Raw genomic sequence first — 25,267 nt, 5'->3', positions numbered from 1 at the left:
TTCATTTCTATAAACTGCATTTCACGAGCAAAATTTAGGCTAAAATATGCTTTTCTATACAAAGAGCAGTAAGCAAAAAATTAGTTTTCGTAGTCAAATCCACTTCTATAACAAACGAATCAGTCTACCTAAGAGTTGTGCTCGCAGGGTAGGCGAGCCTGTTTGATGATCAAGTTAACACATTCTGAAGTGTACTTGTGAGTTTTTCGCAATGGGATTTTTGTACGCACTACAAGAAAAGGTTCTTGAAGCACTTGACGAAATAACGAGCAGAATGCACAGAATGACTTAAGAGTTATTAGAAAGTAATGATCGCTATTATCTCTAGGCGACCGCATTCTTAAAAACAATTTATAATTGAATTCAAGGGATAACTTTTACACGCATATTTTACGTGTGAGCTGGCCAGCGCCCACTGAAGAGAAGTCGTTAGGAAACAGCACTTGACATCATAACTACCTTAAGTGGGATAATATTTTCTAGCATAATCACATTTATGGTCACAGTTTCCGACCCAAACCTAAACATAACAAACTGTGTTTTATGTCCTCGTATTTCACTTTCAACTCAAAAGTATGCTCCCGGGAAGCAATTCAAAATGCATCTTGGAACTTAACTATGTTGCCTATGTATATGCATAAATCAGCATAACTATGAATTAATTAGCAGTATTGCGGAACTGAATTTTCAGTTGTACAGTAATGTTGTATTAAGGTTTAGAGATATCGAAAACACTAAAAACGTTTAAAAGTTACACACCAAAGAAACATGTGACATTTTGCCTGCATGCACAACCTTCCCTTATATGAACTGCAACCTCGAATTCTAGCCCAGAATTACAGACAACCACCGCACTGTTCACCATCTTCATGAACAAACTGAATGATGCGGGTAGCAAAGTACGATTTAAAATGTTTTACTAAAGCAAAGGGAATCTAGTTTTAATATCCTTGCAAAGCTTATGACTATTAAGCAAAATCGCCGACCTTTGACACAGTCTACAATTGCACATTTCACTACATTAACTACATTTAACATTTACTACATTTAACTACAGTTACACTACAGTACACAATAAAGCTACTAGCCAAGCAGGGTTATAATCGGGCAAATATTGTTGGTGATCTTGTCTTGCAATTATTGCGTAACAAAGGCATTTTCCGCTTCGTCTTTCCATGTTGAGAAAATGGTTACACTTTCAGTAGACAGTGAAGTCAGCCTAGTTTACATACGGAAGGCTATAGCGTGCTGTGACTCAAAATGGGACTAGCGTTTTGAAGGCATATTAAATTAAAACATTTGAAAATTAGGAAACAACCTTCTGAGCGAACGTTAAGTATTCCACTCTCTTTTCTCTTGAGGTTTTAAAAGGCAGCAAACTAGCATTTGCTTTATTCAGGTTTTGCTTTAAGCTGGTTACCTACCCGATAGTGTTATTCTTGTTGTCAAAGAAAACTTATAGATATTGTACATGGAGCAAGTAATAGCTGAAAACGTGGATAACTGTAGTGATAAGTCAGAAATAACCGATCAGAACACCGAAAAAGATTTGTTAAGCGAGTACAGAGAGGCCGTGAAATGGTTTGAAAGAGCTCGCAATGAACTGCGTAGTGATGAAAACAACCAGCTATCTTTCGTGCAAATGTGCACTGAACAAGCCGCGTCGTTGGTCGCGGTAAATATTTTTATCGACTTTCAGCCTATTCGTCTAGCCTTTGACCTATTTAACCCAAGCTCCACAGGCTACAGTTTTTACCCAAGAAAACCGAGAAAAAGTGTTCAGTGCATTGCGCAATATGTTTTCAGATGCTTTATCACAGTGATCAAAACAACAGTCGTCGGGAAGTCCTTAACGAGATATATGAAACAGTTAACTTTCTTAGCGGAAAGCTTGGAAATGTTAGTTTGAGCAGGTGAGCAAGTTTAGTGTCTGCTTAGGTAGAGGTTATTCACTTCGATGGTGGTAATTACCTACTGTTCGAAGATTAGATATTAGCGATCGCTTAACGTTCAGTTCATCAGAGTACCGATGCTTCGTGAAGTAGGCCTACTGATCCAACCAGATTATGGATAGTCACATTGAACTTTAATTTCAGTCCAGATGAAGCGTCGGAAACCTCGATTGATGATCAGACATCTTTCATTGAACAAGATATTTCTTTGCCAATGCCAGAAAAGACTTTACATGCACCAGAGTGAGCAGATAACAGCAAAATATTACAGTGTGTAATTAACAACTAATAAAGTTTTGTAGATGTTTCTCAGATCTAACTGCCTTTTTGGTAACTTGCTGACACAACATTTTAGTTCTGTGGGAAGCCTTTCAGTCCTTCACTAAAATGACCTTACTCAATTACATATGTGGGCGTTAGGTTGAACAATCCCTTGAAATGAATTCACTTTGTTGACAGGTGCCAAAACGACACGCGTTGCAGTGCAAGACAGCAGGCTATTGAAGAGACCCTGGTTAGAAACAATGACGTCACATTTGACAGTGTTGTTGGATTGGAAGAAGCCAAAAGAAGTTTGAAGGAAGCAGTGGTGATGCCACTTCTTTATCCACATCTTTTTTCAGGCAGAGTTTTTTCTTTCTTTCCTGTTTTTATGAACTCCATTACAATACGTTGGAACAGTGTTTTTGACAGTTTGTCCGTGTAGGCTCGCACATCTTAAATCCACCAAAATGGGTATGGCTTGAGTACTGCATGCTGGGTAACGAATGGTGAATTTTTACTGCAATGTACAGGAAATCGTAAGCCATGGACGAGAATTCTCTTGTACGGACCTCCAGGTACCGGAAAAAGCCGACTCGCTCATGCAATAGCAAGCGAAATAGACTTCGCTTTTTATTCTGTATCGAGCTCGGATCTTCTTTCAAGTTGGTTTGGAGAAAGTGAGAAGATGATTCGAGATCTGTTCGAACACTCGAGAAACGTCAATATTAGGTTAATGAAAGCAAAATTACCTCCAAACCAACGTTCTGTTGGATGTTTTTCAGCAGCCAATATGGCATTATGCAGCATTTTTTTGCACACTTTCGCAGATCTGTTATTTTCATGGATGAAATAGACAGCTTGTGTCGGAAGAGAAAAGAGGGCGAGGAGGAAGGTGTGAGGAGGATCAAGGTCTGAGACCAATTTATAGCACCAGTCTACGAAAACCGTGATTTCACTCGGTATTGTTACACTTTTCAGACCGAATTACTCCGCCAAATGGATGGTATCACAAGCAACTACGGAATGTTTTTGCTTTGCGCTACCAACTGCCCCTGGGAGCTGGATTCGGCTTTTTTGAGGTGAGACTGCAACCAACCATTATTGGGTGTCTGTTGTCACAATAAAATTGTTTTAAGCAGGCGCTTTCAAAAGAGAGTTTACATTCCGCTTCCTGACGAGCCATCCAGAATATCTATCTTAAAGTTGCACGCTGGCGAGGAACGTATTTTAAATCAAAGTGAATGGTCAGAATTAGGTGACGCATCAAAAATCGTGCACATATTGACAATGCATATACAGGCTAGTTGCATATGTAGGTGGGTTTGTATTTTATTTTTTGTCCTATAAATTAGGCCGACAGACAGATGGTTATAGCGGCAGTGACTTAGCAAACCTTGCAAATGCCGCACTTTTTGAACCCATGCGGGAGTTGCATAGCGCAAAACGTTGGAAGATATCACCAGACGGACGATATAGGTAAGAACATGAAAAGAATTGCTTGTTCCCTAGCTAGTCCCTTTGAACCTAGGTTCTAGGTCTTCTAGGACAACAACCGCTTATGTGTTTCCGAATAATCTTATATGTTATTTGATTGTCCACTAGCCCATGTTTCTCGCAAGAGGATATTGGCACGATAGAGGCTAACCTGAAAGATCTTCCACCTGCATTCGTTGAAACCCGTGCATTGTCTCTGGACGACTTCAAAACATGTTTGCACTCAAGCAAGCCGACTGTAAATTCAAGTGATTTGAAACTTTTCGAGAGTTTTACCGCAAAATTCGGACAAGTGGGCAGCTAGAGACAGAGTCTAATTTGCTTCTATGAATAAGTAGGTAAAGTTTCGAAAACTAAGATTACATCTTTCTTGTATACCGCTATAGCGATATTGGATCGATTTATTTTTACTGCAATGTTCTATTGTTGTATAAAAGTCGCGTTTTCGGTTCATTTGTTTCAGTAACTGGCCTAAAACGAAACGATAAACAAACAGTTGATAATAATAATTTAGCGAAGAAAAACGGAATTGAAGCGTAACAGTTGGCCTGTTCAATCAACTTCGCGGTACAAGGGGCACAGTCACTGTTCTTCGTTTACACTTTCAGGGCTGTTACCTGTCAGCAGTCGAGGCTGGTCTAATGGTACCTTTGTCTCCATCCAAGACGACCATTTCGCCTGTAAACAAGAATTATGTTCGTTTGCTCATGTTTAGGCTGTTATAAGGCACATATGTTGCTTTCTGTAATAAATTTCACTCTATTAGGCCTACTATTGCTTTGCTACCTGTTGTGAAATTTCGTGTGGCGTTTTTTGCTTGAATTATACATGCGACGCCCCATTCTCGTGCGATACTAGCTCCACAGGACATGATATCGCCAACTTCACACACAATGCCGGCGATAACGGGATAGAATGGGGTCCAGCCCACATCAGGACTCCTGACGATAAGTATCTCGCCGGCCTGAAAGAAACCTCACTGAAACTTGCAGTATAATAAATGTCTGTAGGTTCTTACACGAATAAAATGTATGTCATTGCCAGCGTAAGTGGTGTTGTAAAATATGTAACGCATAGCAAGTTCATTATTCCTACCTGGATCAAGAAAGCATCGGTGATATCGGTTAAAACTCGTGCTGGACCACGAACTTTCTTTGGGAACACAGTCATGCCTGTGCACACACAATCGCGATACTCCAAAGAACCGGTGGAGGAGCTCATGGAAGAGGTGTCAGTGTCTTCTGAGCACGAATTTTGATGTCGAAAGTAAAGGTGTCGTCGATTTATTGACCTGCGTTACGAAAAACTTTAATGAATGGATATGGTGCTATGCTTTTAACTCGGTGGCGAAAGTTTTGAAATAAGCGTATCCTCGAGAAGGCGAGACCATAAGCCAGTGAAGGAAAGAAGTCTTTATGGTTGTATGACACAAGTCAAGTCATTTAAATTGTTTTTTTCAAGTCGATTCATTCATGTTCATGTCTAAATCTTAAAATATACCAAGTTACTAACTCCGATTTACTTTTCGTTATATTTTGATACTACAAGCGGCATTCTTCTGTAGATACTCGTGCTGACTAATCCTAATTACGAGCATGACATCAAATTTATCCATTTTTGACGATTTTGCACATTCAACAGAATACGTTTCCTAGCGATTTTTGAAGAAATTATTCCATAAATATGAAAACCGACTCTAGTACAGCTTGAATTAATTTTGATTGTGACTTGAGTCTATTTACCCAAAACTTCTATGTTAACACCAGTCAAGTCTTTAACACACACAAATAACACACAAGACAAGTCAGTCTTTACAAAAACCTGATTAGAGTCAAGTCAATGCATTAAGTTATACCATCTCTGCCATAAGCTAGAAGCGAAACCAAAACGATATTTCAAAGCCATAGCTGTTAAAGTGTCCAATGTCCATACTGAAGACTAAGCTGTGCTCTATTATGTTACAACTCCATTTTGTTAGTCTTTCAAATTCAGTATTAACGCGTGCTTACTTCGCAACAAGTTTCGGAGAATAATTTTTTATCAACATCATGACCTCACGGTGAGTAAGGAAGTACATGAGATCCTCATCCGGCAACTTCATCTAAAACGGTATTTCAAAATTTTATACTCACACGTAATCCTCGGACAAATTATAAACTACAAAACGTCTATTACAAATGGAGTATTTACCTCTCTCTTTAGCTGCGTAGCAAGGTGCCAATAGCCCCTCTTGAAAACAGTAACGTTCCTCATATATAATGAACGAAGGCGTCTGCACAGGGATATCGCTTGTCTTGCTTTTGCCAGTAGCGTCTTTAGCAAATAGCTGACGAGCAAAATAGTGTTTAGTTGTGATTCAGTGGTATGCATTAACTTAATTGAGATTTTGGATTAGCTTAACTTATTTCAAAACTTACCAATGAATTTGTGGCAGTTTAAGCTTTTCCGTAGTATCAATGGATTCCTTCTTTGCATCGTTCTGTTCCAACATACAGTCATTTTCCAACAGAGCCTGAGTTGTAAACGATACATTGATGAATTCGAAGTATTTTGAATAATAACAGCTTAAATTTAAATCTCTAGTTGATTAAAAATAGCCTACGAAAACTTGCATTAAGCAAAGTATAGGCTTATACAGTAGGTTACCATATTTCGCCCTTCAAAAACAACTTTTTATTGATTGACAAACGTAGCTTATAAAATTTATAGTATATATTTATAGTAGAAATAGTGTCACAGCAACACATGAAGTACCTTAATAGCTGTAATTATTTTTGTTGTATCCTGCGACCACGACAGTTCTCGTAATTCTGTCTCTTCCAAGCTGCGATGACCATATTTGGTCATAAACTCCTGGTAAAGTTCCTGCACTTTCTCATTCGCATCGCTTTGCAGCCAATCGGTAGCTTTCTGTTATAGTTCAAACAGTTTTTTTTAGTTTTGATTTTTAGCTAAGTCTAATACTAAATATAGATGAAGTCGTAATTGTTGGCATATCATAAGCATAATTTGTCTGTGGGTGTTACAACTTCTATAACATTTCACGGTGCAATACTTTGCCAAAAGAGACCGCCTTTATTTGTGAAAAATGAGAAGGTTTTAACTTCATTATTCGCCGTAATTGTTTTCCACTGTTTGCAACCCTTGTATCAGACGTTAACATATACAGTAAGCAAAATTGTTTTGTATACTAGCCAGAGGTTTCAGGGCCTGAAATTCGTCTTTTTGGTCTTTCAGTGCAGTCACTAAACGCTGCAGCGAGCAAGGAATGTTTTCATCTTCGTCATCGTCTACGTCACCCATCAACATGAGCACATCCACATCGTGTGAGGTCGGCTGGTCTACAATAAAATAATAAAATTGCATCACTGAAGACTCTTGCCTATATTTATAAATCATCTTTAAAGCATTTTATAACAAAGCACAAGAAGAGTGATACATGGCAAGGAGAATAATTTTCTTTCAGTAATAAAAAACGATTAACTGGTAACTGCTATATGTGATGGTTTGTATACGATGCTAAAACAAAACACTAAAATACTGAGAAACAAGACAATAATTTTTCTGAATTTGCTGGCGGCAAAATAATTATCGCTGTAAGCTGCAGTAAACTCTACGTTCATAAATAACAAGTTTACCGACTCGAAATGCCTATAGCGACACGTGATCTGTCTACTAAATTACAATCAAGATAACAGCCAAAGTGTGAAGCACACTCCCAGTTTTGACCTTGTCAATTCGCGTGTCTCAGACGGACTCAACGCGCGTGAAAGCGGGTGTATTCAATAAAGATACGATTTTAAACCACGAGGAATGTGCTGTAACTTACGGACTACCCCTCGTTTTACGTTACACGAAACCCGCCACTTATGCAAGCGCTGTGCAACAAAAGTAGAGTGTATTTGTCTTACCCGAAACAAGGTAAATGATAAAAAATTTTCGTAACGACGCTTATATAAAACACAGGTTCATACGTACATTCTGGTAACCTAAATTTCCACAATTCGAATGAGGTTAAAGGCGCATAAAACCCAACACAATTTTTATGAAAGCTCTTAAACTTTACTTACCAGTTCCACTTGCACGGAGGATGGCCTCCACCAGCTTGCGAATGAAGTTCAACCTCGTGGCACACTGCACGTGCATTAAGATCGGTTTCGTCAAAGCTGGTAAGATTTCCTCTGATATTTTCTCGTGCAGTTCCATGCTTGTACCGGATGTGACGTCAATTTTTTCGACGGTTTCCGTAAATTCAAGCAGCTCCTGTTCGCTGTTCTTTCTGAATGCATTGAATACGACCTGTTTGGAAATAACAAACATTGAATGTATATTGGATAATGATTAGATGAACCGTGCGTTGAAGCGTTATAACTTGGTGCGCGTTGCTCGTCAAATATCGTGCATTTCTTACCATAGTTCTTCTGAAAATAGAGCGCAGACGCGAGTAAAATGACGTAGATGTCATGGTCGGTTGCTCGTCGAATGTCTGCATGCTTTGGCTGTCAACTCGAAATAAATCGTCGTAGCGCAGCATAGAGATATCCTGCAGATAGAGCGGAAAACATGACGCATGTTTACGGTTCACTAATATCACGTTTCTGCTAAATATACTGCGCAGATGTGACCTTTTATATTTACGGTCGACACGGTTCAATGTCGCTTGAATTAATTATTACAAAACAAGGAAACACAGAACTCGACTCACTTGAGTGTTTACGTAAACGCGACCTTCGAATATATTAAGTGCGACGTCGTGAAGGTCGAAAGATTTTCTGTTGCGCAATTCTTTATCTGAACTCTGAAATACAAAATATATAAAAATATTACGAGTCATTTCCAAAATAAAGTCACCACCAATTTCTTTCCGTCACCACAACATGTACGACCATGCCTACAAGCAAAGTCTTACTAGAACCAAGAATGGGGGAAAAAATGCACACCTGCAAACCTTCAATTACAGCCCGGTACAAAGTTGAAAATGTGAGTGGTGTAGGCATTTCGGGACAGATTCCCCTGCAAAAGTGGCGTAATATTTCATCAAATATAACTTCTAAATTTATATCTTCATGGTAAGAACACCATGGAATTAAACAGCCATCTGATCATAAAGTTGGTAATTTTTATCTCAGGCGGACGTTTCTCGAAGAAAATCAAGTATATTTCAAGGTGGCACGGTACCCAGATACTCAGCGGGTCCACGTAAGTCAATGTCGGACTCAACAATTTTAGATTGAAAGGGTGCATTTAATATGACGAATTTCCAAAACTTGATCTTTGCGTGGGAAACTACTTCAGTTAATAATAAGTTGGATTGGATTTGGTTGCATAATCAAGTATTGCTAGGCACGACATACGTATGACGTACATCTGCTCGAATGTTACTGTATGGTTGTGGTCGTCCATCTTAGCGGTGTCGAATTCATGCAAAAGTTCGTCGTCACTTTCTGGTGGGTCTATCACCAAAGGCTTTGCTTGTAAAATATATACCTATGCAACAATACATCAAGTTAAAACATGTTAGGATTTTATATGGAAATAGCGAAACGTAAAGGATTTATTAAACTTATAAGATATTGCGTATAGACGCATGATGCAAAAATGTCCGCTAAACTTACGTCGGATGTAGAACTCAGAGACCACTTAATCTTCAGGTCGCTTTGAAAAGACGTTTTCAAAGCTTCCGCTACTTTGCTTAATTTTGCCAAATCGTCGTAACTCAAACAACATCGTTGATGTTTTGGGAAACGTAAAAGGGAATTTTTGATCGCATGATTGCCTAAAAAGTGGATTTGTTTGTTAAATATTTATTCAAATACCTTGGCAGAATCCTTATGATGAAACCCGAAAAAGACCAAGATTATGGTTATATATGAAAATGTATGTAGTTTCACTGCTTATGGCCACTTACTTGCTTGGGTCGGCTTATTGCTAGTATGCGCCACAACAACATAAGATTCATTGTTATGCTTCCTAAGAACGTATCTATCGGTGAGTGACTCACATTTTTTGCTCTTCTGGGGACGCAGCACAATGGACAGTTAGAATTAAATGATACCTCACACTAAGTATGTTTACATTAATTTTGACAGCCTTACTTTCTTATTGTCACTGTACACCTCAATGACACTTTGTAAGGGGTCACCAGTATTAGGCTCGCTTGTGTACAACACCCCGGCTATGCGTTCCTGTTCCACCATTAGTTGTATGATGACACTCATTTCAGAAACGTAAGGAAGACCGTGTTTTCTGTGAAAATACAGAACTTCTGAAATTTGTTCTAATACTTGTCAACTGCCTTTTTGATAATAATTGATGAAACGTTTAAAGTTTTTCATTATAAATGTTTTGGATATATAACGAACACATTTATTTATCTATTTATCAACACATAACCATTTATTAAAACATACCTTCTATGCAGCAAAGCTTCGTAAGAAAATTGAAACGCCCAACATTTTAAAATGGCGCTCAAAACCTGTAAAAATCAATTATATAGGGAATCCAGATTTGTTTTTCATTGCTGCATGGTGCAAGTTCATTTACAATCAACTTGTAAACTTCCAATTCTTTGACGTGTAAAGGATAAACGCTAAACGAGTGTAAAAGTTTTCAAAACATTCAAAAACTTATAACCGCCAAAACCTGATTCATGCAGCTCACGCCAACGGACGCAGGTGAGGAGAGATTTTCGTCATATTCTTCCACGCTTGAGAATCTCACAGCTACTATTATTTTACTGTTTCTCTGCTTCTTCAACTTGAAGAAATGTTCCTGTATTTGTGACACGAGCGAGGAAGAAAGAATGGAATTTGTAAAAGCTGCATAACACCTGCAAATAGGGATAATGCGTCACTGAAATAGTAAAATTCAAAATTGCATTAACGCTGCATGTTCAATAAATCTTTGGTAAATACCACATATTCGTATAATGCGTATTCATTTTATAGGCGAGCCACCGTGCCAAGCATTTGATGCATATTTGGAACTTGTGTCGTCTGGACAGTGATAAAAGCACATCGTTTTGACAACTTACTTTTTGCTGACGTCGAACACTTCTTCTTTGTCTTCATTACTGAAACATTTATACAAATTTACGCTATTTATTTGAAATTAATGAACAACTTATCCGAACAATTATATACACCAGTCAAAGGAGTTGTTCGTCTAAAAATTACAATGTTTATTGTGACACAGAACGCGATATAATTACCGATCATATGTTACTATAAAACAAACACAACGGTAGGTAACAAGATAATATTTCTTTTTACCTCAAAACGTCTTGCAAATGGTCTATCATTTTTCTTAAATACGGGTTTTCCTGAAAAACAGATGATTGCTGGTGAGCAATGTTTAAATCTAAGCAGCATTCTAACGAGGTAGCCAATAACACAATTTTGTAAAAACAGGTTTTTTTAATCATTACCTGCAGGTGCAACTTGTATGCGTTGGCGGTTACGCAAAAGCCGTTTGGAACATAGCACTGCGAACAAAGTAAAAGTTGAAAGAGTCAAGCTGGCTTGATTATATTAAACCCTCAAGCTGAAATTTCCCCAGTCACTCTTATAATGCATTTCCTGTACACACGCCCAGAACTATTCTTAGTGCGGTACTTACCTCCGGTAGCGTCGACTCTGCCAGGAAAACATTGGTGAAAGCCAAATAACAAGCCTTCTTGCCGACCAAGAGCTTATTTTTTGCTTCCTCTCCCATTAAAGAAGCTATTAATCTATTTTTGCTGTCAACGTACGTCTGCGGCACGAGTAGGGTGGTCTGGATTGATCTTTCAATCGGGCAGACGGCATTGGGAGTACTAACACAGTTGAAATTATTGATTAAAGCTGTGCATTTGATAGTAGCTTGAAAAAAATCAATTACTTTTTAATGCCCGGCACAATATGTAGTATGTTTTTTAAATTTATTTTACCTGATGTATATATTTTATATCCATTACTGTATTTGATATATTTTTCTAAAGTAAATAGAACAGTTATAGCATCAAAGATAAAAGTAACTTATCTATTTTTACGTACTTTCATAAATAAATAAATAATGAACTGTATAGTAAGTTGATATGTTATACCTGTAATAAAATTCCACAAAACCGGTCCCGGGTCGCGAGTCGATGTAGACGTCAGATAAACATGTATGGGACTTCCCCTTCCAATCCACGCCGTGGTAATGTATTGGTCGCGTTTTTATTAAGCACACAACGTTGTAGTTTTCTTGGTCTACAAAACGGAAAAAAAGAAAAATTTTGTAAAATAACTTTACATCAGCTAAAATCAAAGGATGAAAAATGGTTGTTTTCTTAAGAAGATATGGTCTATGCTACAATGCACATAGCCCAATACCTGTGCCGACGTTGAACTGAATGACATCAGGTATCTCTTCGTTTTCGCCGTGTTCCCAAAGGCACAAGTCCAACCAGGTTATGCTGTAAGTTCTTCGATCTGATATAACGTAACCAGCCACGGCGCTACAAGATTATTACAATCAGTTCACGTTACTCTATAATAAGCCTTAAGTGGATTTTTGAAAGTATGCATCGGCATCAGTAAGAAGGGAAGAAAGTGTTGAGAAAATGTGAAAAAGATATGTTGTAAAGATTATTATAAGATGAAATACTTCCTCTTTTCGATTTCCGTCTGGATAGCAAAAATATTTTTTCAGTTAATTTACTCACTGAGTCAAAGAGTTATTGGTGTTGACAATCTCCAAACTTAAATCGACTCCGTTATTTGACCGCGCCCGGATGCGCAAATATCGGCGATAGAAAGACAAATGATCCGATCCGCAGGAGAGGAATTTTGTTCCTCGGATGTAAATATCTCTCCCAGCAACTCCTTCCTCCATCCCATCGATGTAGAGGTTGCCTCTCATCTGCCCCCATTGCTCGTACGAATGATTGCTTTCGTAAAATCTGGAATTTTGATTGTTAACTAATTTCGATAAACAAAGTGGGTAAAGACAAAAAAGAGAACGCGATTATCAGAAAAGACGGCTTTCAACAAAGCCAAAACGAAAACAACCGCAAAAAGCGACCAATTAATAATCTAACAACCTCTTTGTTTTTGGCCAAAAATCGACGCCCCAGGGCTCGCGAGCGATAGCGTCCGACAAAAGACGAACGTCCGCATCACTGACGAAGTAGTGAGGAGTGGAGTATGACGTCCACCTTGAAAGTCAGTGACGTCATTAAAACAATAAAGTTAATATAGGCGGAGGAAGTGACTAAAAGGATACTTACGTAGCGATTAAACTTACAGAAATCTAAATTTAACGAAGACTAAACTCTTTCCGTCTGACCATCGTGATGTGTCTTTGTTCGTGTCGACCATTCTGTGACAAAATGCAGCCAAAATAAACTCTGTTCACTTACGGTCATTTCTTATATTGACTTTAAAAGGACATAAAATTAACTTCAATTCTGAGAAAAGAATAACTCAAAAAGAAAATTACGTGCAAGTGTAACGATCAAGTGATTGCTCATAAATTGTATCTCAATTATTGTTGCGCCACTTACTATAAAGTCTACTATATTGTATTCACCAGTGTAAACAAATCGTAACTTTTTGATAGAACGGATCTCATAATACTGTTGCTTATGTATAACGTATATATGGATTTACCAAATGCCACTATACCAGTTACAATCTATACGTTAACTTGTCATTATGAAAGGAAGTTTTTGCGTGGGTTAGCACTTAGCAGGTAATGGTTGAAATATTTAGGAAATAAAACCTCAAACATATACGAAAATTATACAGGACGCATAAAGTACCAGCATAACCTTCTTTAAACCGCTATAACTAATTAGTAGGAATTCATTTCATATAAAGAAAAATCCTTCGCCATGCTGTTTTAGCAGATTGGAGCAAACACAGACCTCATTAATCCTCGATACGAAATCCTCCATCTTTGCATCGGTTCCAACATCTCCAGCGAGACTCCTTCCGCATGGAAGCGATCATTTCCCGATGAATAACAGGTCACAGTGTCCGGATGGTTTGGTAGCTAAAGACGTAAGTATTATTTAGTAACAGTGCTGAGGTTACATTGCTTGTGACGTAACTTTAAGCTTATATTTTATTAACCCACATACGACGTAAAATATTACAGAAAACAGTCCTATATGTTTGATAATGATAATATGTTTAGTTTCGGTGCTTATAAGTTTATAGCCTACAATACAACAATATGTTATCGCCCATGGTATAGAGTAGACCGTGTAATGTAAATGCATTTCGTAGGTCAAAAACAACGGTAAAGAGAAAGTGGACGTACTTATCGCGGCTTATTAAACAGTTTGTTCGTGCGGTGGATTTACAGCTTTCAAAAGCTTATAAGCGAATCAAGCATCGCTTAACACTGCCAGGTTTAACAGGTTGCTCATGATTTAAAAACCCATACTTAACCGTGATTGTGTTATAGCGTACCTGTAAAAATCCGTGTTCAGGTACTTGTAAATAGAGAACCAGGTCAGCTTGTGATTTTGAACGCATGATCAGTTTTAAACTCAGTACCGTGCTTTGAGTTACGTCAGATCCATTTTCCATCAGACCATCGAAAGAAATGACGACATGCCCCTGAAAAAGACAAACTTCTTAAAAAAGGATCATGTGTTATTTCTAACTTGTCTGGTTCATTGCATTTGTTCAGTGTCCGATTGTATTTCACGGAAGAAACAAATCACGTGAACAAATGGTCACATTGACAGTTGAACATGAAAAGTCCAATGCGACAAATTCGGCTTCGTCGACGATAATTCAACGTAACGCCACGGAAACCACTGATGTCAAAATATTTACGTGAACACGGTAACCATAGCAAAAACTTTACATGACTTTCGCCAAACATGCGTTGTATAGATCAATACATAACAGTTACGGTATAGTTACGCTGATATTGGGAGGTACATACTGGTTATGAAACACCAATATTATATGACATAAGACCATATATAACATACACGGAATACATATTTGATAACGCGATGTCACGAATTATGCAAACATGTCTGCAATAACATTCGTCCGGAAGAATCTTCATGGGACTTACATCGGAAATGCTTGACATTTCAACCACATTTTCTTCATGAAGGAAATGAATTAGGTCATTTAAAGGTTGTAGGGCTTTCCGCTTTGTCCATGTTTCGTAGCTTTGTAAGAACGCTCTAGTGAGAAATTTCTTGAGTCCGAACAACACACCTGTATTAAGGTACAGTTTCGGTCGGCGTGGTTATACCCGTATCACTGTATAGGCTTGTGATTTAATAAGTAACAACCAACGTAATTTACTTTCACAAAAATTTGTAAACTTTTACCACTTTATCAGATTTCAGCAAAATTTTACTTCAAAGCAAACATTACTTTGAAAGTGAACTAGCTCATGAAACAGCGGCACAAACCACTCGGCGGCTGAATCATATTTACCTGGATGATTGTAATGATTGCCGTCATGTGGATTACTGTTGAAATCCCAAAAAGCTTTAAGAAAAATGACAAGCAAAATCAAGGCAACGAGCTCAAAAAACATACTGGTTTTTCAATTGCCTCCTCGTTCCGACAGCAATATTTCTCTGCAAATTTCAAACTACGACACTAATCTTTTCACTGAGAGTTCAGTTACTATTTTCCCTGGGTACTGAGTTCATATCTACACATCAGATTAATTGGACCAAAACTACGCGACGTTGCCGCGACTGACAGACACTAACATAGTGAACGCTTCAAGGCACACAGCGTGTAGAATACGTCAGCGCCTACGTAGAAAGGCTGGACTCACGCTGACAGCAAATGTTTTCTAAATCACGTGATGAATGCCTGTTGAGATCCGTGTTATGTTTTCGTGAAAGGTTCCTGCAAGTCTTCGTTGAAATTTGGTCGTGCGTTTTGCGTTGCGATATGCTCTATGTCTGAAACAAGTAGATTTGCCTGTCCTATGCGATATTATAATTGCTTTTAAGATAAAAGAAGTTGGATTAATTATCCGTAAGAACGCCGACAGCTCTCCTTGTCATACGTACCTCCAGAATCTTATGTTTGTACCAAAAAGCTTAAAGACTCAAATAACCACAAATTTATAATATCTTAGATCACCATGGACAAGTTTAATCGGTAGCACGTGGAAAAGAAATCTTGGTCTGGGTTTATCGAAAGGATTTCGCCATATTTTATATTCATTCAAACGAAACATCGGTTCGCGAGTAACCTCTTCGTGCATCAACCTTTTAAAATTTCTGCTGTGTACCATTTTATTCGTTCCGTCATTCCGTGTACCATCATCACGTGATTCACATCGTCAATACTAAGATGCAATGGTGTCACGTAGCGGAACCTTTTCTATAGTGTTACCTTTTGCAATCTAATCCTGTGACGGCGTATATGTTTTACAACTATACTGTACTCTAACTATAAGGAACCATATCTTCGGAGTTCTACTGAAAATGGAACTGGTTCAATTGAAAGCATGCATCATGCGCAGCTGGTTTGTAGCCTATGTTGTATATGCTGCCTTTGTTTACAACTGGAAAAATAAGTGAAAAGACAAAAAGGGTTGTGAAACACGCAGTGAACAGCGAATAATTTAATTAACGATATAGTTATTTCCAAGCGAACACTAGCATTCAGAAAAAAGGGTCTTCATTGCTGGATCCTTACATGTTCAAATTCCATATATATTCGGTATGTAGCGGATACTAACGAATAAAGAGTCTGTGCAAAAGGAGGTTAAAATACAGTCTAGTTCCTCTTTAGCAAAAGAATGGCGGGTAAAGGCAAACTCCACAGCGAGTAGATGCAAAACTGCCACTCCACGAATAGGAAAAACCACGTCTTTGACAAATGATGGATCCTGTTCCTCGTCTTGTCGTTCCATTGGGACATGTGGCATAACACGACGTTCCAACTCTGTAGTCGGGGTAGGTACAGCTGAGCGCATAACTCAAAAGAACCTTGCTTTGAACTGGAGATGAGCACCCTGGAACTACATGGTAGATTAAGAATTAAAAAATGCGCAAGCTTTCTATCTTCAGAAAGTGGTTCCATAGTGATTGCACCCACACGAAACTGCATCCACTCGGAATTGCACCGAAACGTAACTGCACCTACATGGGATTGCACCCACACGCAATTGCACACGTTCGGGCTTTGGGACTGCAGGAAACAAGAATTGTAATATGTAAGAAAATACGTTACGTACGTACTATGGATAACAGTTAAAGGATTTAGAAAAACATCTTTAGCCTAACAAGTGGGTTACACGCATAGACATACTATAAACACTATATCGTTTATAAATCGAGTTTATACTACATCCATGGTTACACGGCATCAAAATCGTTCTATACGGCGTTTCAAAATTGTACGCTATAAATGGCCAGCCAACTTCTATTGTGTGAATGAATGTTAGAATTCATTTCATAACTTGCGCATTGCACTTTTTGCACGAGAGACGGGATCGTTAAACGTGGAAATTAAATAAATTCCATTGTAGTTCGCTTCTTCAGTGTTCGTTTTTCTCATTTAGGCTACTTTGACAAGTGGGGAAGCAAACGTTGCCTCTGTGCCTTAATTGGCGCTAAAACCCTAGGTGCAAGACTGAATCCACGTGGGTGCAATCTCATTTGGGTGTAATTTTGTATAGCTTTAATCGCTTGTGGTTGCTATTCTGTGTGGGTACAATTCCGTTTATAAACGATGTGGTGTTTATATCATATCTATGCTTGTAACCGATCTGTTAGGCTAAATATGTTTTTAAAAATCAATTAACTGTTATCCATGGTAGGCCTACTTATGTAACCTATTTTCTTACATATTAGAGTACTTGCAGTATTATTGTTTCTTGCAGTCCCAAAGCCCGAACGTGTGCAATTGCGTGTGGGTAAAATCCTGTGTGGTTGACATTCTGTTTGGGTGCAAACCCGTGAGGGTGCAATTACGTGGCCACTCCGGAAAGGTAAACCAACAAAGCGTCACAGCAACAAAATTAACTTAAAGGTAAATGTACAGATAAAACAATAATACTTTAAAACTGCTATACAGTACTTACATGCGTTACATTGTTGCATGGAAAGTACATTCCCGACCGAATCGGTGAAAATCGCCCTGCAATCACCACAGTTATCGTTGGTGCACGTGGCATCAGGCCAGGTAGGACATGAAGCCACGTTGCATGGTGGTACTACACATTTGACAGGCTTAACGCCAGGCGGACATCGGTCTGCACAAATGTTTATAAGATAATCTCCATGTCAATGTTTTTCCATCTCTAATACATAAGTTATAAACATCTTTATTTCATAAACCGCCATCCAACTTAGATAGGTACTTCAGTTTTCATGCTAATTGCTATTATGTTATCACGGTACAAATACGCTGTCAGAATTTTAAATATCATTAATGCAAGGTTTAGGTAGACTCACTTGGATCGCAATCTTCATCACTTAACCTATTTCCAAAGGAATCAATAAACATTGCAAAACATCCGCCGCAGTAGTCGTCCATACATTTTGCCGCAGGTAACCCTGGGCAAGACGCTGCCCCACATGGCCGGACAGGGCAGTTCACCTTAATTTTTCCAGGCAAGCACAAACCTATTAATGTATTCAAATTGGTATTAACTTTTATTTAACCCGGCGCCAGCACCAAGAAAGGTTCATTTTTCTATACCATTTGGTACGGAGACGCATTTTGTAAGGGCTAATGTAGCGGTCCATTTCCCATTGTTTTGGCATCGGACTACGGCATCTCCACGTAGGTTAAGACCAGAAGAACAATAGAGATAACACAAAGATCCGATGTTGTTTTCATTGGTGCATAAGAAGGAAAGCCGATTAAGCAGAGCAGTGGAAAGTAACGGCTTACATGTTTCAGCTAAATCATACATACAGTTATGCGATTTCTCCGTATTTGCAAAGCAGTATTAGTTGGACAGGTTCCGCTTTGTAACTTTGCTACTATATAGGCTGCGTTTTTAACGTTTCAAGTTGTTATTGAAAGACACAAATGCTCACCTTCCTTGCATTTCTCTGGTGTTCTTTTAGATTTTGCGCGTGTCAAACCTGCAGAACCCAAAGGCAACCAACTTATTGGAAGGATAACTTAGGTACGCGCTGCTATGGGTAAGGTTAGGTATGTCGATTGTCACCGTCGAAAAAAAAGAGTTTAAAATAATCTTAATGCTGTAAAGCACTTTGAGAGTAATTCAACAAAACTTACTTAGGGGTATCCCCGCTAGAACAATTTTTATGACTTCCTTAAAAACTGTCGTAGGCGTAGCAAATTCAGATCTTCTAAATTTTAAAGATAGGTTTGTAAACCGTCTTAGTTTGAGGCTTAGTAGCCTAATTTAGACTTTGGGCTGTCAACTTGAGAAGATTATGGCCTACCTCCCCAAGAGCATATAACCTAGCAATACGTTCTTAGGCCTCCCTGTAACACGAACAAGATGATTGTAGACACTGCCAACGTTGGACAAGCTTACATCTTCAAAGCTTCCAGGCTCTGAATTCCATAGCTAAAAAATAAGAAACGCTTTAGTAAAGTTATATAAACCTTTACTACAATGATAATAAGCCTCTCCAAAAAAGTTTTAGGTAGTGATGTACGAGAGGAAAATATTCGAAAATGGCGCTTGATGTCAAATATTAAACAAAATCTCCAAGTTAGATAAATTGTAAAAACAGCTTGTACCGTTTCGCTTTCCACGTAAAAGAAAACTTCTATTACTCTTTTATCATTATAACATAGTTCATGGACGGTATAGTCGATTTTCAGGCCACTGCCGGATAAACTTGAGGAAAATGTTGTTGAATCGAAAACATCTGCCACTGCGTAAGCTCCACTTACCTAAAGTGATATAAGAACATAACCAATAGTCCAAGATGATATACGTTAGCACCTTCCTGTAATCATTAACACACGGTATAACCACTGCATTAAGATTGCAGCATTTTGTTGAGAAAATTTGCAGACATAACAAAAGTGGAAAAGGACGAAAATAAAACTGGTTTAGAAATTATTAACTGCAAAGCTAACTCAATTACTGTACCTTCAAATAGTATTCGTGCGCTTCCTTGTCATGATTTTTTATCCACATGAGGGCAGTAAAAGGGTGATTTGTTGTGGTTCCAATTTCAACAAGTGAAGATCTGTTCATTTTTAGATATAATACGGTTATTAATTTTGCATGCAACTTTCATAGCATGCGTTTGTAAACATTTTAGAGTTTAATTGTAGCCTTTTCCGTTTGCATAAGATTTTTACAAACGGTCACATCCCTGCTTTCCTACCGGTAAATGTCGTTATAAGTTGCTATATGTGCGTTGCTATCCTCCCGATCAATAGAAAATTGAATCTACAAAGTTGAGAGTGTAATGAAGAAGTAACAGACGAGCTAACGTTGAGTTACACTACACAAAATAAGGAATAGACTGAAAACAAAATTTGTCACTTTATTTCCATTTTTGAGAAAAGGAAAATGTCCGATTCCGGAATCAAATATGGTGTTGATTGGCGGAGTGTAATCGTCGTAGTTATAGTTGAACCAGTCAGGCACGGCATTTCTTATTCTTGCTGAAAAACCTTGAAAAGCCTCCAAATGAAGGCTTATGATGTCTGTTGCGACTGTAAACATATTCGAAGGGTCACGTGTCCAGTTTTTTCAAAACATCAGTAAATTAGTTCCCAGCTATAAAGTAAATATTTCTGTCCCTAAAATTTTACTAAATTAAACACTCTTTTAAACATTGAAGTATGGATAATAAGTAGCAAGCAGACAATGAGTTAGATAAAAATATTTGAGGTTTTACTCTTTTCCGTTCTTACTCTTGGCTTGATAGGTGAGACGAAACCTTTTGTTAAAACCTGTCGTTGGCTCATGGTATTCAACAAATACTTTATTGCTCCTGGTGGAAAGCAGTGAGGGATACAAGGGGCCACGCAAATAAAACAGGTTGTGGTTGATGTTGGATATGTTGAGTGTGGACAAAGGTCGTTCATAAAGCTACAAAAATTCTACATGCTCATTAGCTCGGCCATATAGCCATAAACGTTTTTATATGGCTATAAAAAAATTAGAAGGGTTCCTTTAACTCTATCGAGTAATTTAAACCATGACACTTTTATGGGTCTATAGTAAGTGCTGCAGAATATACTCTTGTTTTAGTGCAAAAGAAATGTTTCAATGTTATTTGTCAAGACGATTACTGGATTACCTTGAGGAGTTTGTTGCTTTCAACGTCGGTAAATTCAAATTGCACGTAGTAGCCCTTTGGTGCCTTAATTTTCCAAATGCAATCGAAATCTGTCGGATGCGGATAATTGGGAGACTCTAGAACTTTCTTTTCACATTCGTCCGCAACTAACTTCAACTGTCCACAATTTCTCCTTGGCACTTATTCCGTAAAAACATTAAAGGATTTATTAGAACTTCAAAAAATTGCGTTGTAGTACTTGTTGCCTTATCAGAAATGCTTACCTGGATAAATGGGACCCACTGAAAAAATAAAATAAAATTATTGATGATTACTACTCATATTGTTTATAATTCTACTGCGTGGTACAAATAAATAAGCAATGATTTGTTGCAGTTTTATGTAAAGTTTATGTCACTTTACTGTTCAAAATATTTCAGTTTGAACTAACATTGCGCAAAGTCGTTTATTAAAATAGTCAACACCTGCTTGACCAACGATGAATCCAATAAATCTTCTGGTCGCCTGAAAAGAGACAATACATGCATTTCAAAACATAACAAAGCTTTATGATCATACAAAAGCTGTAGTTTATGTTCTGCAGGTGATTCATGAATCTACAAGTGAACTTGAGAACAGTCAAACAATTATTAAACAATAATTAATGAAACAACAACAAAGTATTTACCTTGAAACAACAACAAAAACATTTACCTTGAAAGTAAAACATAACCCATCAAAACATTCCTTGGTCTTCCTGATAAACGAACCGTACTGTTGGCGTATTCGGTTGTAGAAGAAAAGTCAACCAACTCGAATGAACCCGGTTTAGACTTCCATAGCTAAAAGCAAAATTTTAAAATCAAGAACAAAACCACAAGAAAACGTTAACAGTCTTGGCGTACTGGTCATAATAGTAGTCAAGACATATGCGTGATTACGCAGTATTATTATGATGAGCTAACAGAGCTGTATTTACCATTTATCGTAACTTCTGATTTATAGCGGAATGATTTACTATTTTTCTCATGATTAAAACGTTGTCTTACCGACGAGCTTTTCATGTAAAAATGTAGATTAACAATGCTTGGATCACCGGCGTTGCTAATTTGAAAAACTTGGTAAGAAGTAGAGATTCCTTTCATAGAGAAAGTACCGTTCTGCAGATCAATTCTCCCTCTCCCATCCGCACCAGCTTCACCCGTCACCTGTGTGGTGAAGGATAGCCATAGAATTCTTGCTATTATCTTATTTTCGCCATTTGCTCACACCATACTATATTACTATATTTGTAAACCTTGTTCATTTCCTTAATCAACTTGCAAGCGATTTAATGCGGAAACGTTTGGCTCTGTTACTGACAAGTTCAATTCAAATTGAATTGTACAGTCTAAAGGCGTAGGTAATTCAGCTAACTTGTATATCAATACGACGGTTTAAATTACTACTCACACTCATGGTATAGCTATGCGTCCTTCTTCTAGAGTTTCTGATCCATGCCAGTGCAAAGAATGGTTGAATTGCAAGTGTACCGTACTCAAAGCCCGGAAACCTGCATTCAAATTGAACCAGCAGATTATGAAGGTCAATGCAGCGTGACATCAGCCTGGTTTAACCTTACCGGTATGTGTCGTTGTAAGTTAAGTAGCGGAACACTCTTTCTTGATCAATAAACATTCTGATCTGCATTAAGTTGGTGAGTATAAAAAGCAGAAAAAACACGTAATTTGCAAATTTCTACAAAAAGAGTCAAGACTGTTATAGTTTGGTACACAAGCACTCGAATTTTAAGTGTTAATAGATATAATGGTTTAAGATTTAATAAGTTTAAGTTTTATAGATATAGCAGATAATTTAAAAACAAAACAATGCGACATTTCCGAACCTTATTTCCAACATCAAACATATCAATTCCTCCATCCCTGATGGAAAAATCATCTTCACCGTCATAGTCGTATGTATGCCAGCTTGGTATGACGGACGTAATCATATTTGACACTTTCGCAGCGGCGTCAAGAAAATTTTGAACTAAGTTTAAATGCACAAATTGAAAGCTAGTCCAAGTCACAATATTTTTCAGGTTATGTATTTGCAAAGAAAGCAGAAAATTGTTATTGTTGTTTCATCGTGTTTGCTTGTATTGCCCACCTGTAGCTTAACATCTTTTGGCTTAAAGGAAGGGTTAATTGCTATAAAACTACTCTGTTTTAAAGCTTTCAATGCTCAACTTTCAAATATATTCTTTTTTATGTTTATATTAAAATGTAATAAATATTTGAAGGAAATTTGGAATACCTTATACTTTTTCAACAAACTTACCTTCATCTGTACTTCGCCCTTGAACAACGTCAGTGACCAACAACAAAACAACAACGATGAATATACGGATCCTTACGATTAACATAGTTTACGTAATGAACGTCACCTTGCCTGTTGAAAAAATATTCAAAATAAGGACTAAAACGGTCGGTTTTTGGTTACTTGACGATTACAAAAATATTTTGTAAGTTATCAATTCTAATTGCAAACTGTTTCCAACAACATTGATTATAGAAGAATGTTAATTATTTTTGTTTGATGTTAACAACTAGCCTCAAGGCAAAAAAACAGGACATGATCCCTGGCCAAAGCATAAAACAATCGCCCAAAAACTGGTAATATTTGTTACTCGCAGTTAATTTGTTACCACCATGCGGCCGTCGGGCCATGTGAACTGTTAAACCAAACTTTTTCCTGACAAATTTTGTTTTTATTTCATTTTTCAACTATGTTTGTTTGCAAGCTTAACGATTGGTTTAACTAATTTTAAAATCGACATGCATGAAATATCTGTATTAACCTATAGTGTATACATCACCAGAACAGTTTTTTATTTTTGCTTTTGATATATTGCTTACGTGCATTGCATTATTTAAGTTGATTAGGATACCTTTTCTTTAGAGTTCAAGTTGTCACTATTTCACTGGTAAAAATTGTACGTTAGGGGCACAGTTTCTTGTTACCCTAACTTAAATGTTATAAGCTAATATAAAACATAACAGTTTAGACCATAGGCATAGACTAAACTAAAGCTAACCTAAATCACTAAATGAACCTTCTGATCTAAATCTAACTTCAATTAAACCCTAAAGCTCAAAATCAACCTTTTGCAAGCCCATTTTCTTAACCTAATGGCCAATATTTAACAATGAGTTGCGTCACCAACATGTGGTGAAATAGTCACTTAATACTTCATAAGCGCCCGCGCTAGTTGCAGTTGCTTATTTCTTGTGGCGAATAAACAGCCATCCAAGTTACCCTGTTTCTCACTGTTGATCACATGGCTTATAACATGTAACGGCTTAACTGAATGAATAACCTGACTTGAACTGAGTTAAATGAATCGAAAAACTTAACAATTAAAGACCAATTCACAACATGCTATAAACCTTAGAGTAGATCGCACAAGGTTTTCAGAACAGTTAAGTTGATCCGTATCGTTATCTTTACCTACACTAATATCATGTAGCCTACACCTAACAAAGCTTGTTTTCGTATAACAAGAAAATGCTTAAAATTTTGACTTTATCATGCAATCATTGTCAAGTTTTAACGCTTGCTTTCATTCATATCTTGTTTCATTTTTTTTGCAAATTTAAGAAGCTACAAAAAGTATCCTTTGTTGAAAGTAGTGCTAGGGAAATTTATAAGCGTACTGCTACCGCTAGGCTAGGTGTCGCTTGTTGGCTACTTCTCTTAGCGACTAAAAACATTAGCTAAATTTTTGGTAATCCATCCGCCCACGCAAATGCGCTCCTCTCCAGATTATTTTAATTTTTGATTTTTTTTCTTTCCACAGCAAACTTTATAGAGTTCAGCATGGCATTCCTTGCTTATAGGTCTACATAATGTTTTTATCTCAATGTTTTCAAACAAATAGTAGATTTGCCTCCAATTAACAATGTGAATTAACAACTAGCGACTACATATGGCAGCTACTGGCTAAAGCCACTCATATAAAGATGCCTATACACTGAATGCGGTTTGCACGAACAACGTCATTTGCGACAGCTTGCGCTGCGATGACACACAATTTTGTCTGCACACTGAATATGATTGCTGCATGTTAACGCATTCGTAAGTAATCGTACCGAAGCCAGACTTGGACAACTATAGATAATTTTAGTTGTCAAATTCAATGAATTCGAGCAAAATATCGGTAATTCTAATTCTGATCTAATTTTTGATTTTGTTGTCCAGCGGAGTTTTTTCGTAAGTGAAACAAGAAGCTCCCTCATGGAACAAAATGATCAAAATCAAAATGGTATAGGCTCATGCCAAAGTGCCTGTGTCAATGTAGAACCAATATACTATAGCCTTG

At 37.5% G+C, this 25,267-nt stretch overlaps 3 protein-coding genes across 5 annotated transcripts; 1 reads left to right on the top strand and 2 right to left on the bottom strand.

The window, feature by feature from the left end:
• Positions 1–1,019: 1,019 nt before the first annotated feature.
• LOC143445576 (uncharacterized) lies at positions 1,020–4,064 on the top strand. The gene is made up of 10 exons (XM_076944776.1): positions 1,020–1,675; positions 1,807–1,913; positions 2,097–2,195; positions 2,412–2,575; positions 2,747–2,945; positions 3,044–3,125; positions 3,195–3,295; positions 3,356–3,471; positions 3,569–3,692; positions 3,819–4,064. Exons 1-10 carry the CDS (start codon positions 1,472–1,474, stop codon positions 4,012–4,014), a joined length of 1,392 nt encoding a protein of 463 aa, XP_076800891.1. The 5' UTR covers positions 1,020–1,471; the 3' UTR covers positions 4,015–4,064.
• A 12-nt stretch (positions 4,065–4,076) lies between these two features.
• LOC143445574 (rifampicin phosphotransferase-like) lies at positions 4,077–15,551 on the bottom strand. Its single transcript, XM_076944772.1, has 31 exons — positions 15,146–15,551; positions 14,772–14,920; positions 14,150–14,299; positions 13,600–13,727; positions 12,978–13,052; positions 12,775–12,888; positions 12,397–12,633; positions 12,065–12,189; positions 11,794–11,941; positions 11,328–11,523; positions 11,137–11,193; positions 10,982–11,031; positions 10,744–10,782; positions 10,353–10,539; positions 10,121–10,185; positions 9,806–9,956; positions 9,619–9,724; positions 9,326–9,486; positions 9,076–9,197; positions 8,651–8,723; positions 8,416–8,508; positions 8,122–8,253; positions 7,781–8,009; positions 6,906–7,051; positions 6,465–6,620; positions 6,128–6,222; positions 5,901–6,036; positions 5,720–5,811; positions 4,806–5,001; positions 4,497–4,674; positions 4,077–4,388 (listed from the first exon to the last, which is right to left on the bottom strand). The coding sequence occupies exons 1-31, from the start codon at positions 15,246–15,248 to the stop codon at positions 4,324–4,326; spliced, it is 3,954 nt and encodes a 1,317-aa protein (XP_076800887.1). The 5' UTR covers positions 15,249–15,551; the 3' UTR covers positions 4,077–4,323.
• A 717-nt stretch (positions 15,552–16,268) lies between these two features.
• Positions 16,269–23,931, bottom strand: LOC143445575 (uncharacterized). 3 transcript variants are annotated; one of them, XM_076944773.1, is made up of 22 exons: positions 23,837–23,931; positions 23,227–23,337; positions 22,793–22,935; positions 22,529–22,644; positions 22,360–22,459; positions 21,957–22,115; positions 21,622–21,749; positions 21,359–21,432; positions 21,192–21,209; positions 20,929–21,107; positions 20,540–20,717; positions 20,166–20,338; positions 20,005–20,069; positions 19,764–19,863; positions 19,406–19,561; positions 19,102–19,229; positions 18,932–19,005; positions 18,727–18,774; positions 18,383–18,586; positions 18,136–18,306; positions 17,763–17,933; positions 16,269–16,697 (listed from the first exon to the last, which is right to left on the bottom strand). In XM_076944773.1, the coding sequence occupies exons 2-22, from the start codon at positions 23,309–23,311 to the stop codon at positions 16,465–16,467; spliced, it is 2,703 nt and encodes a 900-aa protein (XP_076800888.1). In that variant the 5' UTR covers positions 23,312–23,337; positions 23,837–23,931; the 3' UTR covers positions 16,269–16,464. The 3 variants fall into 3 exon arrangements, with proteins under 3 accessions (XP_076800888.1, XP_076800890.1, XP_076800889.1); XM_076944775.1 differs by having other exon boundaries at positions 22,529–22,590; XM_076944774.1 differs by lacking the exon at positions 23,837–23,931 and adding an exon at positions 23,805–23,824.
• Positions 23,932–25,267: the final 1,336 nt, after the last annotated feature.

Source organism: Clavelina lepadiformis, chromosome 2 (assembly GCF_947623445.1).
Source record: "Clavelina lepadiformis chromosome 2, kaClaLepa1.1, whole genome shotgun sequence".
NCBI lineage: Eukaryota > Metazoa > Chordata > Ascidiacea > Aplousobranchia > Clavelinidae > Clavelina > Clavelina lepadiformis.
This window is presented reverse-complemented; position numbering and strand designations above follow the sequence as displayed.